Below are 13,421 nucleotides of genomic sequence, written 5' to 3' on the forward strand. Positions count from 1 at the left end.
TCATACCACCACAATGACTAATTAATTGTAATAGTTATGATATTTAGAGTGCATCTTTAACAGAGAAAGAAATACCGAAAAGAAATAGACGGCACAGGTAATTTGAAACAAAAATAGTGATTACATTAGGAAGGGAAAAGATGATCTTTTGGCAGACCGCTGTGGCCGCCCTGTAAACACGTTTGAGGGGGCTCAAAACAGTTCTGACACTATTATTTCCTCTCTACCAGAGTCTTTTATTCCATTCCTTTGACAACCAGATTGTCTTTCACAGTTTTCACATACACTAAAGAAATAGTGCAATTGTGGTATACCAATTCCTTGTACTGCAGAGAACACGAGATGGAAGGATTTCCCCCAAGTGAGTAGCTCATTTAGTAGACAGTTGGCAGTGAGAGTAGGACCTGCCAAAGATGGGGTACATTGACGTTTGTGGCAGGCTTATGCAATGTATGATCATATAGTGTAACTAAACCCCCATTATTTTTTGCCTAGATTAGGTGTTTTTAATAAAACTAGTCAAATCTGTCAGCATCAAAGTAGCTGTTTAGTTGATAAGTGAGTGCACTGGATTTCTATTTTTACTGTACTTATTGGCCCCCAGCAGCACCCCATTTAAGCATGTTTAGGTGAGTGCAGCCAGCCCCTTGTTTTCCCATACTAATTAGTGTATGCCACTACTAAGGAGGCAAATACACAAATAAAACTAAAAGTTCAAATTAGAAGGTGGCATTACAAGAACAAAATATCTGAACGAGAACTTGATTCTCAGTGACAAACAAGAGACTAAAGTAATTCAAGTACATAAGAGTGTGGGTAGGTTAAAAATAAGAGGTTGAGAGAAATACCCAGTACAGAAAGCAGCTGGTAGACCATTATTAGAGTATTACAAAACAAAGATAAATTAGTACTGCTAATATAGGAAAAAGGAAGATTATCAGGATTCCAGGAGATAGAAAACAAAGCTTGAGATCATATTAAGAAGAAAAAAAAAAAAAAAAAAGGAAGTTAAGGAATTAAAGAGAAGAATGGACACTAGGATTTTAAAGGAGTTTGTATACCCTCATTTCTTTCTCTTCTCACTGTACAGAGACAGAGAGTAGAGGAGGGGTTACAAAAACAGTACAGCGATAAAGGATGAAAGATAAAAACAGAATAGATATGGAGGGGGATAGAGGGGAATCCACGTCAGTAAAGGCTCACTGCTATTGGAAGTGGTTGTGACTCATTCTCTGTAGGATGTGAATGAAGACACCTCTTATTCAGACTTATTATCTCTTCTGATGCCTCTCCTTCCTACAGCCGCCCACACTGCCTCAGTGCCAGGCGCCTGATCTGACCCTCCCCCATACCTCTATAGGGAAGTGGGGAAAGAACATGGTATACATGTTAATGATTTCTAACCGTTTCAGTGCTGCTCCTGGAAAACCAAGGAGTAACATTCTCCCACTAAGCTTGTCACAGTATGGGTTGTTATTTTTTTAATTCAGCCAGAGCATAATTTATTGCTGCTGAGGGAAACCCTTACAAATATAGACTCACATTTTTTATTATAAATCAATCAAGTAGTCCTCTCCTACCTTGTTCCAGTGTTAATTTAGAAACATAGAATGTGACAGCAGATAAGAACCAGTCGGCCCATCTAGTCTGCCCAATTTTCTAAATACGTTAACTAGTCCCTGGCCTTATCTTATAGTTAGGATAGCCTTATGCCTATCCCACGCATGATTTAACTCCTTTACTGTGTTAACCTCTACCACTTCAGCTGGAAGGCTATGCCATGCACCCACTACCCTCTCAGTAAAGTAATACTTCTGGATATTTTTAAACCTTTGCCCCTCTAACTTAAAGGACCACTCTAGGCACCCAGACCACTTCAGCTTAATGAAGTGGTCTGGGTGCCAGGTCCAGCTAGGGTTAACTAATTGTTTTATAAACATAGCAGTTTCAGAGAAACTGCTATGTTTGTCAATTAGTTAAGCCTTCCCCTATTTCCTCTAGTGGCTGTCTCACTGACAGCCGCTAGAGGCGCTTGCGTGATTCTCAGGGGTAAAATCACAGTGAGAGCACGCAAGCGTCCATAGGAAAGCATTATGAATGCTTTCCTATGTGACCGGCTGAATGCGCGCGCAGCTCTTGCCGCGCGTGCGCATTCAGCCGACGGGGAGGAACGGAGGCGGAGAGGAGGAGGAGAGCTCCCCGCCCAGCGCTGGAAAAAGGTAAGTTTTTACCCCTTTCCCCTTTCCAGAGCCGGGCGGGAGGGGGTCCCTGAGGGTGGGGGCACCCTCAGGGCACTCTAGTGCCAGGAAAACGAGTATGCTTTCCTGGCACTAGAGTGGTCCTTTAAGACTATGTCATCTTGTTGTGGTAGATTTTCTTCTTTTAAATATAGTCTCCTCCTTTACTGTGTGGATTCCCTTTATGTATTTAAATGTTTCTATCATATCCCCCCTGTATCGTCTTTCCTTCAAGCTATACATGTTAAGATCCTTTAACCTTTCCTTGTAAATTTTATCCTGCAATCCATGAACCAGTTTATCAGTCCTTCTCTGAACTCTCTCTCTAAAGTATCAATATCCTTCTGGAGATACGGTCTCCAGTACTGCGTACAATACTCCAAGTGAGGTCTCACCAGTGTTCTGTACAATGGCATGAGCACTTCCATCCTTCTACTGCTCATACCTCTCCCTATACAACCAAGCATTCTGCTAGCATTTCCTGCAGCTCTGTTACATTGTCTGCCTACCTTTAAGTCATTAGAAATAATCAGCCCTATATCCCTTTCCTCGGATTTTGAGGTTAGGACTATCAAATATTCGGTACTCTGCCCTTGTGTTTTTACGTCCAAGATGCATCATCTTGCACTTATCCACATTAAATGTCAGTTGCCACAACTCTGACCATTTTTCTAGTTTACCTAAATCAATTGCCATTTGGCTTATCCCTCCTGGATCAACCCTGTTACATACCTTAGTATCAAAAGCAAAAAAGACATACCTTACCATCAAGACCTTCTGCAATATCACTAATAAAAACATTAAAGAGAATGGGTCCAAGTACAGGGAGACCTCTTCAACTTGCAAACACACACTGGCTCAACAAAGTAAAAAAGCAAATAATGAAAAAGTGGGGTAGTTAAAAAGTTAGTTCTCCAGCATTATGCTACACTCCAATACTCTTGACACGCAACCTGGATGTGTATCATGGGGTCTAGTTTAACAGCCCAGAGCTTTTGACTACCCATGCATGTCATGTTATCAATCAAATTTTCCACCAAGTACTCAATCTTTCATTACATCCAATAGGCAATTATTTGTACACTATAAATCTTTCTATTGGTTTATTGAAAAACGGTGAGATCTTAGGCTTGTAAGCAGTTATTTTTTGTACAGTAAATTTGCTACTGAATTTATGTCACGCCTACATTTGTCATCACAAAAACTACATTATTTTGCTGGATGGTAAATCCTTACCTTACAAAGCGATCCCTATGGTCACTGCTGTTTGCAGGCTGATAATTTGCGTACTTTGCTCCCCGCAGTGCTAGTCTTGCGTTGTGATGCAGAGCTGACCCTCCTTTCTGCCTTAAGTTGGCTCTCTGTGCCATTCATACACACTTGTTTGGAGGGAACATGGCTCTGCGTCTGTGCAAACAAATCCTCCTCAGGCACCTGTCCTGATTCGTGATGGGAGAGAAGATTTTAAAAGGTTACGATAGATAGGGTGAGCATAAATCAACTTGAATGTAGTTACCAGTCTATTAAAAAAAAAAATAACTGCATTTCATGTGGCACGGTGTACATTTGCATATGTATACTTTTATTTTTGTTTATTAAGACAACTATATGTAAATACGTTTTATTCATGTGAACCTTAAAAAGAAACAAAAAAATGTCCTGCACTCCCAGCCCTTCAAGAAAAATATAGAAAACTCGTCGGTGGGCTAAAGTTTTAATCGTTTTAAAATCAGTAAATCAAGCACATCAGATGACGCAAGCAGGGGCAGCAAAATCTTACGTTTTACCAAACAGGCTTATTCTATATAGTTATAGTCTGTAGTCTATTATTTATTTGAAAAGGCCGGTTTGGTAAAACATGCAAGATATGGCTGCCTCTGCTTGCTTCATGTGACGTTTTGGGCTTACTGACTTTAAGAATATGAAATTAAGATGAAAAGGTTAGCCTACTGGTAATTTTTGTCTATTTTCTTGATGAGCTGGTAGCGCATGCTCTTTTCTGTATTTATATAGGACCACCAAATTTACCCAGGCCACTTTACCTCAATTAAGTGGTCTGGGTGCAGTCATTCTTTAGTTTTGCAATGTAACTGTTAAATCCACCTCTAGTGGCTGTCTTCCGGACAGCCACTAGAAGCACTGCTGCGGCACTGACAAAGTCCTTGTCGGTCACGTGACAAGGAAGCCCACCACTATGGGGAAGCTTGGATGCGTGTTCGGCACTTGCTGCATATAAGAATTGTTCATTTATGATGCTCATATTTAGAATTATGGGAAATTGTTGTTCCACGCTGCACAAGTCATTGGTGAAAAAAAGTCAGCCCTTGTGAGTCTGCCATGGACTCTCCTGGCTTGCAGAGGCAAGTAACTTAAGCCTGGCTAGTAGCATAGGACTCGAAACTGAGTTCTTCCTATTACGTTTCAACCAATTCTGGTTTTATCCATGCATTTGCACTCTGTCTTTTTCTCTTTCTCCCTCTCCCCTTAGACTTCATCTTCATATGTCAAAAAAGGTCTTGTAGTTCATATGGAATGTACATAACTTTCTTCAATCACTCTCTATTTTAAACCATGCATATAAGTCAGTCTTATACTGGCAAGTCTTTATACAACGCCCTTCTGGTCTGTAGAACTAAAAGGTATCTTTTTGTAGGCACAAATTTACATGAGCACGTGTAGGAACTGAATCCTCAAGCGCCCCCCAACCCTTCCAACTCTGCTAATCTAAAGAAAGGCAACAACTTAGAGGGGGCAGGGGACACAAAACAGAAAAAAAAAAAACTACTGTAATCATTTAAAACAATAAATAAATAAAAAAAAAAGTGAATACACGCACATATTATGCCGCGTGTGTGTATATTATATATACGGTATATATATATATATTTATATAGTAACGGGGTAGTGGTGCATGTATGGATCCCCAAATATGCAGTAGTGTGTAGGAGTAGGTGTGTTTAACCCCTTAAGGACCAAACTTCTGGAATAAACGGGAATCATGACATGTCACGTGTCCTTAAGGGGTTACATAGTTACATAGCTGAAAAGAGACTTGCGTCCATCAAGTTCAGCCTTCCTCACATTTGTTTTTTTGCGGTTGATCCAAAAGAAGGGGAAAAAAAAAAAAACCAGTTTGAAGCACAATTTTGCAACAAGCTAGGAAAAAAATTCCTTCTTGACCCCAGAATGGCAGTCAGATTTATCCTTGGATCAAGCAGTTATTACCCTACATTATCCATGCATTTGGTTAAGAGAGTTAATTTCCTTGACCCATCTGTGTCATGGTATGTCCTTGAGAGGTTTTGGGGGCTGCTGTCCAAGATTCTTATTTTTGAGTTTGCCTCTTGCCTTGTCCCCTTTTGTCTACAGCTGTTGGCCTGACTACGTTCTCAGCTAGATATATCATGTCATCTGGCATGTATCAAGTAAAATATATTGCTCACGTGTGGTATGACAACTATTTCTGCTCTCCAGTGAAATATAAATACTAGATATTTAGGCCTCACGTAGTTTACCAGGTATCAACAAAGCATGACTAGTGATCTTTAGCAGGCCAGTTAATTCGTCTGGAAAGGCAGAGGAGCCTAAGCAGCCAACTGACTCACAGGTGCAGAGAATGTTAATTCCAGATACTTTCTAAAGTATGTCCAAGCTTTTTTTTAATGCTTGAAGTAGTAAAGGAGTAACTGGGAAATACTATAATGTAGTGTGCTCAGTGTAAGCCAGTTATGGTTAGTACAGGTCATAATATTGATGATGTAACTGTGCAGGAAATCAATCTGTGACAGCAATAGGGACTGAGCCAAATAGTTTGATCTGTTCTCTGTGCCAACATCTCTCTCATATGTGGCACAGTCAACCATTATTTGCCTTTACCTGGCACTGTGAAATCCTGTGTGTAGATGATTTCGTCCTCCAAATCACATAGGTCCTCATCCTCACTGTACCCGTGCAGATCTTCCAGATAAGGCACAACAGTCAGACTCCTCCAGCGGTCCTTTGTTTCTGGGCTAGGGGGAATAGGGACTAGGGGGTCCATTTGGGGATGCTTCTTTCTGAACCAACTGAAAAAAAAAATGATACAAAGAGTATCAAGTTGTGTTTTTCCTTTTGTTTTTTGGGGGATTTTAATTTTTAAATGAGCATCCTCTGGTTAGGTTATCAATTTATAAGCATGCAGGTTGGAGAGAATTTGTTTCTCTCCATCTATTATTTTCATTAACCAGTCTCTTACTCGCTGTAAAAAAGCTGTGGACTATGTAGCAGATATCAATTTCATTTACCTTTGATTTAAATAGGGCCTAAATGTGACAGGCCAAAACATGGACTCCCAATCTCACAAATTCTGTAGTGGACACCCCTGTGTATATTAGCAATTATAATCCAAATGTACACTCATAGCCCAGGTTTCAAACTTAGCACCTAAGCCTTTTTGGGTGGGTAATAGGACTAATTTTAAGGACCTCCCATCACCATCATGTCAAATTGTAGCTAACTGATTCTCCAACTTGTGCAGACATGTTTAATAAACAGCTATAATATTGACGGTCATGTTCTTCTCCAAAGTGTGAAATGTATACTTGAGGGTTTATGTAAATAAAGGGCACGTAGATACATTGTACCTTCCCCACATCCTGCTATTTAATTAGTAACTGCAGTCCTATTTCTACAGGTCTAAAAATAGGGGACCAAATGTTGACAGAAATAGGAAATGCTGCGCTAAGATTCCTGCGAGCTTACAGTCAAGAAAATATATATTTTTTCCCTTTTACTCGCTCCCTCTATTCTCTCTGATGGAAAGAAGCATACAGAGAGGTGACCCAGTTGCTATGGCAACTGGAGGGAGGGGGGGCACGCAGTTACTCTGCACATCACTTCACGCACAACGGATGAGTCACACACTGTCTTATAAGAACCCTGTCACCAAGGAGGGGGGAGGAAGAACAGTGATAGAGAGGGAGAGCATAGACAGAGCAAATAGAGGGCTTGAGAAAGGTGTAGCTAGAGAGAATGAGACAGGGAAATGTGAGAAAGACAGAACTGAATGGATGCAACAATATCAGATTTGGTAGAGATGACAATGATAAAATATATATCCCTTTGAAATGGGGGGGAAAAAAGAGAAAAGCATATTTAACACCTCTACAATTATAGAAATATTTAGATAATTGCTAACTTAGCACATGGGTGGAGTTCGGGCAGCATCAAAGATGGTCATTGTTCGGAAAGCTTGAGATGTCTATAGTCAGAAAAAGACTGGTGCAATATCTCAAGACACACTTGTGGTGGCAATGAAATAGGACAAGGCTTATGTATAACTAAAGAGAGAAAATCTGGGGCAAGCTTTGAATGTGGAGCATACATTAGAACCAGTCACCATGGAAACAAAATGGAATGCTCCGCTTTTAGAATTGTTATCACTACTGTACTTTATATATAACCCTCAAAATGTCTATACGTAACAACATACCACGTTTCCCTTTTTGTTTAAAAAAAAAATTAAAATATATGTGCAAAAAACAAAACAAAAAAAACAATGCTTAAAGTTTGTATTAGCAGTAGAGCTCAGAGAGCTCTGCAGATAATGTTTGATAAGAGGTAATTTAGTCTGCAGTTTCTTAGCCAAGAAACACCTTATGAACACCACTCTAACCCCCACCCACCACCCAATCCGCACACTGTAAATGATTTTAAAACTTGATAGCCTTTTTCATAAGTAATCCCTTGAAATGATTCTCCAAGTACCATGACCACTTCACAGATTTAAAGTGGTCATGGTGCCGCAGCATTGTGCCATTAAACACTGCATTTACAAAGTTAAACTCCTCTGCTACCAGAGATGTAACTACACCTAGATTTTCTTTTTTTCGAGGGGGAGGCAGGGTTAACCCAAAATAAAGTATTTTTTGGTTGAACTAATCCTTTAACTAAATGTACCCTCATTGCGAGTAGCATCCAACCACTACAACAATAAAAAAGAGAAATATGACTTCCGAGCAGAAATATCTGATTATACTCCCTAAATGCCAAAGCAACCATCCCTCATTCAATAAACAAGCACAAATTCCCCAAAAGTCTGCATACTTGTTTTTCAATTTCTGCAAGCCTTTTACACATTTCATCATCAACCATAAAAGTTATCTGACTTCCTCCCACCCACCAAACACCACCAAACATTATTTAAAAAAAAAAAAAAAACAACACAAGATAAAAACCATCATCATCATTTTAGCTTAGATCAATACCTTCCAAACACCAGAGCCCCACTATAAACATTCAGAAAAAAAATAATAATTTGGAATTCATACTCTATCTTCGTCAAGCCTACCCAGACATTTTTCTTGTTTTATTGCCATCAGAATCTCACTCCTAAATAAGAGAATATCATCCTAGTGTGAGACGGGTTTGCCTGCAGCAGGCAGTCTATATTGCAATACTTTTAATGCATTATCTGTATAATTTATATTAAAAAAAATAAAATAAAATAAAACACTTTTTTAACTCCAGAATGCCTCTGGCCCAAGACCTTAGATTTAACTTAACCGTTATTGAATTCCTTATCCCTACAACAGTAACTACTACCGCTTATGCAAAAACTTCACGAACCTCTAATTCTAAATATAAACCTAAATCGTAATCTCCAGCAGTAATTTTTAATCCAGTGTCCAACTCCATCACTGCTCTGGGCTGCCTTGAAAGATCAAATCAAACTAGAATAACTTAGTGGGTTCTTTTAGAACCAGGTGCATGCAGGACAGTAGTCTTGTACAGAACACCAATGTCTAATACTATATGACCTACAAAGGCTGTCTCCATAAAGAACACCTCTAATGGAAGTTATATTGAAGGGATCACTCATCATTTCAGTGAATCACAAATATTTCCTCTCTACAATCGTGAATCCCGAAATTGCAGAAATAATGATGAAATGGATATTTAGCTGAGACAGAAAGCAGTCCGTTAGACACAAAATAAATTAAGGCTGCAAGCACGATGCTTAATCATACACTAAAAGCTGCATGCAGCATTCAGTGAGATAAACAACTCGATGTCTATACGCTTGTATGCAGCATTGGAAAGGAGAAATGAAAGGGATACAGTTCAAGGCTATTCCTGTTGCTCAGACGTCAGGAGAAGAAAACATGAAAGAGTGGTGGGGTAGGAGCTTTAACGAATCTCAGTATGCACCGAATATCAGCATTTGGGAGCTCACTATCTATTCTTACAGTGCCCTTTGGGGAAAAAATGATGACGCAGAAAGAGCATGGTTTGCGGAAAATGAATATAAGAAGAGAACACACAAATGAGGCTAAAAGTAATATCAGAGGATAACGCAGCTAAACAAAAGTAAAGATGGCAAGAGGAGAAAATTTGAAAAGGAAAGGACTAAAAAGAGAAAGGGAAATGCTTTTCAACAATAAACACACAAAAGAATTGGGGAGAGGAATACAGGTTTGCTAAAGACTAACAATAGATAAATTAGAGTAAAAGGTTGAAAATAACAATACAATATAATGGATACTAAGAAGTGTTGTTAAGAGAGAAAGGAAAGCTGATTGAAGGGAACGAAAAGAAAGGTGTAGAGAATTCTTTTTTTTTTTTTTACACACAAATACAAGACTTCAAAGCAACACGGGACTCACTTGTGTCGGCGGATCTGCTGAATTGAGAATCTCTTAGCTGGGTCATATTCCAACATCCCTAGAGGGGAGCAAGAAAAAAAACAAATCGTAGAAGAGGAGGCAGGATTATGTCCAAAATAGAAATTACTATCACTAGTAGAATAGGAATGGAAAGCGCAAAGTGCACCTTTCTGTTCTCACCAACACGTGAACATTTCACTTTTTCTGTGGAAAATACTTTACACCACCACTCTGGTGTAAATTTATAACGTTCCTTACCTTTACTAATCATGTTCTTGTAGGCCACTTGGACTTAAACATAGTACATAAATGAGAAGAAGTGTGTTTAACTATGGTGAGTACACAGTTTTACGGCTTTGATTTATTATTATTATAATGAAACGGTCTTCACTACATCTCAATGAAGTGGTCTTGGTACAGTGGTCCTATAGTTTTAACCTTCAATGTAAAACATTGCTGTTTAGATGGAAAGGGGGAAGTGTAACTGGTCATCCTATTTCAAAACATAACTTCTAGGAAAGCCCAAAGTAACTCGGCAAGTTACACCACTATCAACCATATAAATTCTTGATGCGGCATGAGTCAACAAATGTGGATTTCTGCAAGGGACCAGAATTGTTCATATTTAGGGTAGAGCATTTTATACCACAGAGAATTGGAAATGTTCTCCTATTAAAACAGTGAAGTAGGATTGCTTTTACATTATCTATTTTATTCCCCTAAGAGATTTCAGTCTCCGCATCAAGCACGGTTTCTGAATAATGTCTTAAAAAAGCAGGCCTGATGTGCTCAGACAGGCATCTGTTAAGGAGGACCTGAGGACATTTTTGAGAAACACAGTTCTCATGATTATCTATTATAGCTAAGCCCATTTATAAACATTACTAATGTAAGCAATGGGTTAAACCACGGATCCTAACAGAAGCACCAATAATGAATGACAGGGGGAGGGGGGTGCATTGTGCTTTTTAGAGATCTGAGAAAATGTTCTTTACAGAAGACAGGATAATCCGTTCATACCACTGCTGCAATAGAGTACATTAAATCTAAGACAGCCTGTCAAATCTAATTCCCTTTGTGACTGAGCAGGTTGTAAGTTGGTGTGTATATGTATTTTGTTTCCATATTCACACACGGCACCCTCTTCTCCCTCCCCAGGCCAAGGATCCACCCACGTCTTCCCAAGGCTCTCCCTTCCTCTGTATGCCAGCCACCCCCGCACACACGCACAGCTCTACAAAACTGAATGAAGCAGAAATTTCAATGAATGAGAAGACGTCAGAGCTGCTCCTGGACAGACCGAGATGGGGAGGGGGTAGGAGGTGTTGGGGTACATATGAAATACTCAGGTATTGTATGGTGTGATGAGACAGCGCCACACACTGCACATCATTGGTACTGCACCAGAGAAGAAGGGAGACCCTATGTATTCTGTAGCAATGCGTACCACACCCAATATCAGCAGCAGGAGACTGTCAAACAAAGTGTGCTCCAGAATTATTACCCAGTATAGATTACACATTTTAAAAATTGGCAATGCCTAATGACAAATGTCGTACACATAAAAAAAATTAAAATAAAAAGTACAAAGACGATAACATACATTTAAAACATGCATCTAGGATTAGTTCTAGGATTAGCATCTTCTAAAATGTATTGCTGTAATCCTAAATCAGAGAAAGCAGGTAAGCAAGGGGATAACAAGAAGGGATGCGTGGATCACTTCCTTGACATTAGTCAGTAACTGTACTCCCCAAAGGCATTCAGAATAAAGGCAGAATTCCAATCACAGTGCATGCAGCATTAAACAGCAATTATATAAATTTCTAAAATGTGTGTGTTTCATAACTTATATGTTTTTTGAAAATGTCAAAATGTATTTATTTATTAAATATTTTACCAGGAAAGATACATTGAGATTTCGCTCGTTTTCAAGTATTTCCTAAGTGTTCTTATATAACTAGAGTGTATCTTAAGGATTATGATCTTTTCAGCTAAAGGCCCATTTTTCACATATTTCTGTTGTCTTACAAGCCATCAGCCTTTCCACTCTTCAATTCTGGGCATCAACGGTTATCACCAGTCTGCTGTTTACCTGAACAGTGTATATGTTTACTCAATGCATGTATATACCAACTCGTTCAGCTACACACCATTTACTTTCTTATTCCTTTCCACTCCTTTACCAAAGACATTAATCTTCTTCATCTAACATTTCCCCAATTGCTCCATAACTCACTCAATTCTGCATTCCTCACTTATAACCCAATTCTAAGTATGGTACTACAGTATCAATCACAACTCTCTCTACCTTAATCCCTGCATAAGCCCAATTCGCTCATCCACATACATTGCTCCTCTGCCTCTGTCAACATTTCCATATTATAGTCTGTATTTCAAACTCTACAAACTCCAACAAGATGTAAACTTAGCACAACATTCTCAAAAAGCGAAATGATAAATGCAGTTAAAAAAAAAAACGCATTAAAAAGTGCTGTATTTTTAAAACTATCCATTATTGCTAGTGGTGTGAATTACCGTTCTCTTTGAAGTTTACAGTCTATGCTTTCTCGCCTTTAAACTATTTTTACTACATATTCATTTTTTGATTAGTCTTTCAGATTTAACTCTCCCACACCTACTTGTTTGATCTACATCCTACAGCTACAATACTTTACAGCACCTTCTTTATAGGCCAACTTCCTGCTGTCTTTTTATTCACTCCCACACATTCTCCCCTACTTGCAAAATCCCACTAGTACCACCAATACTACATTTCATACAGGTTCCTTTTATCCGATATATCTTACTATGCACCATCCTAGCATTTGCTTTTTTACATTTAAGTCACGTTATGCTTCATACCATGTTACAACATATATAATTCCCAGCACGATTCCTTGTTGATTAATGCCCAAATGACTTACTTAATGCAACATCAGACCTGCCAAAATCAACAATTCTTTAGGTGTCAATGTTCTGTTGCCTTTAACCTCTCGCTCACCTTTCAGTAGGTCAGAAAGAAGGGGCCCACAGTCCTCAGGTATGGTGTAGTCTCCCTTACCAATATTCTCAAACAGTTTGTATATATTGTCTCCCTCAAAGGGGTACAGCCCAGTTGTGATATTATACCTGTGCAAGGAGAAGGCAGTTAAACGAGAAGCACCTTAAGAGGGATTTTAGTAATAAGAAGGATGTCAAACGTGCAAAAGGTTTCCTGTATCTACTAAAAATGATGAAAGCTATAAAACAGATGATACAGAGGAAAAGAGGTGGGGGAGGAGGCCTTGGCATGGAACATTCGGTGACATGTGCACTATGGAAAACTCACAACGTCACGCCAGCTGACCAGATGTCCACTTTAAACCCTGAGAAGGTGTCCAGACCATTGGCGATCTCTGGAGGCTGGAAAGCTGGGGACCCCTGGCTGGTCCTGCATGTGTCACCCTCAGCAAATGGGTGTAAGGCCTGTGGAGAGAGAGGAGGTGACCCCAAACTGCCATGCCCCACTGCAGAGGCGGCATTCCTCGGGAGTGACCAC

At 39.4% G+C, this 13,421-nt stretch overlaps 1 protein-coding gene across 1 annotated transcript in view; it reads right to left on the reverse strand.

The window, feature by feature from the left end:
* The window catches only part of STK11 (serine/threonine kinase 11), a 35,704-nt gene that overhangs the window by 1,574 nt on the left and 20,709 nt on the right, over positions 1-13,421 (reverse strand). The window contains exons 5-9 of the mRNA XM_063455555.1: positions 13,212-13,348; positions 12,885-13,012; positions 9,881-9,938; positions 6,114-6,301; positions 3,474-3,676 (exon numbers count right to left, since the gene is read on the reverse strand). Coding sequence (XP_063311625.1) covers positions 3,495-3,676; positions 6,114-6,301; positions 9,881-9,938; positions 12,885-13,012; positions 13,212-13,348 — 693 coding nt within the window. The 3' untranslated portion in view covers positions 3,474-3,494. The remainder of the gene's footprint in view (positions 1-3,473; positions 3,677-6,113; positions 6,302-9,880; positions 9,939-12,884; positions 13,013-13,211; positions 13,349-13,421) is intronic.

This window comes from Pelobates fuscus, chromosome 5 (genome assembly GCF_036172605.1).
Source record: "Pelobates fuscus isolate aPelFus1 chromosome 5, aPelFus1.pri, whole genome shotgun sequence".
Taxonomy (NCBI): domain Eukaryota; kingdom Metazoa; phylum Chordata; class Amphibia; order Anura; family Pelobatidae; genus Pelobates; species Pelobates fuscus.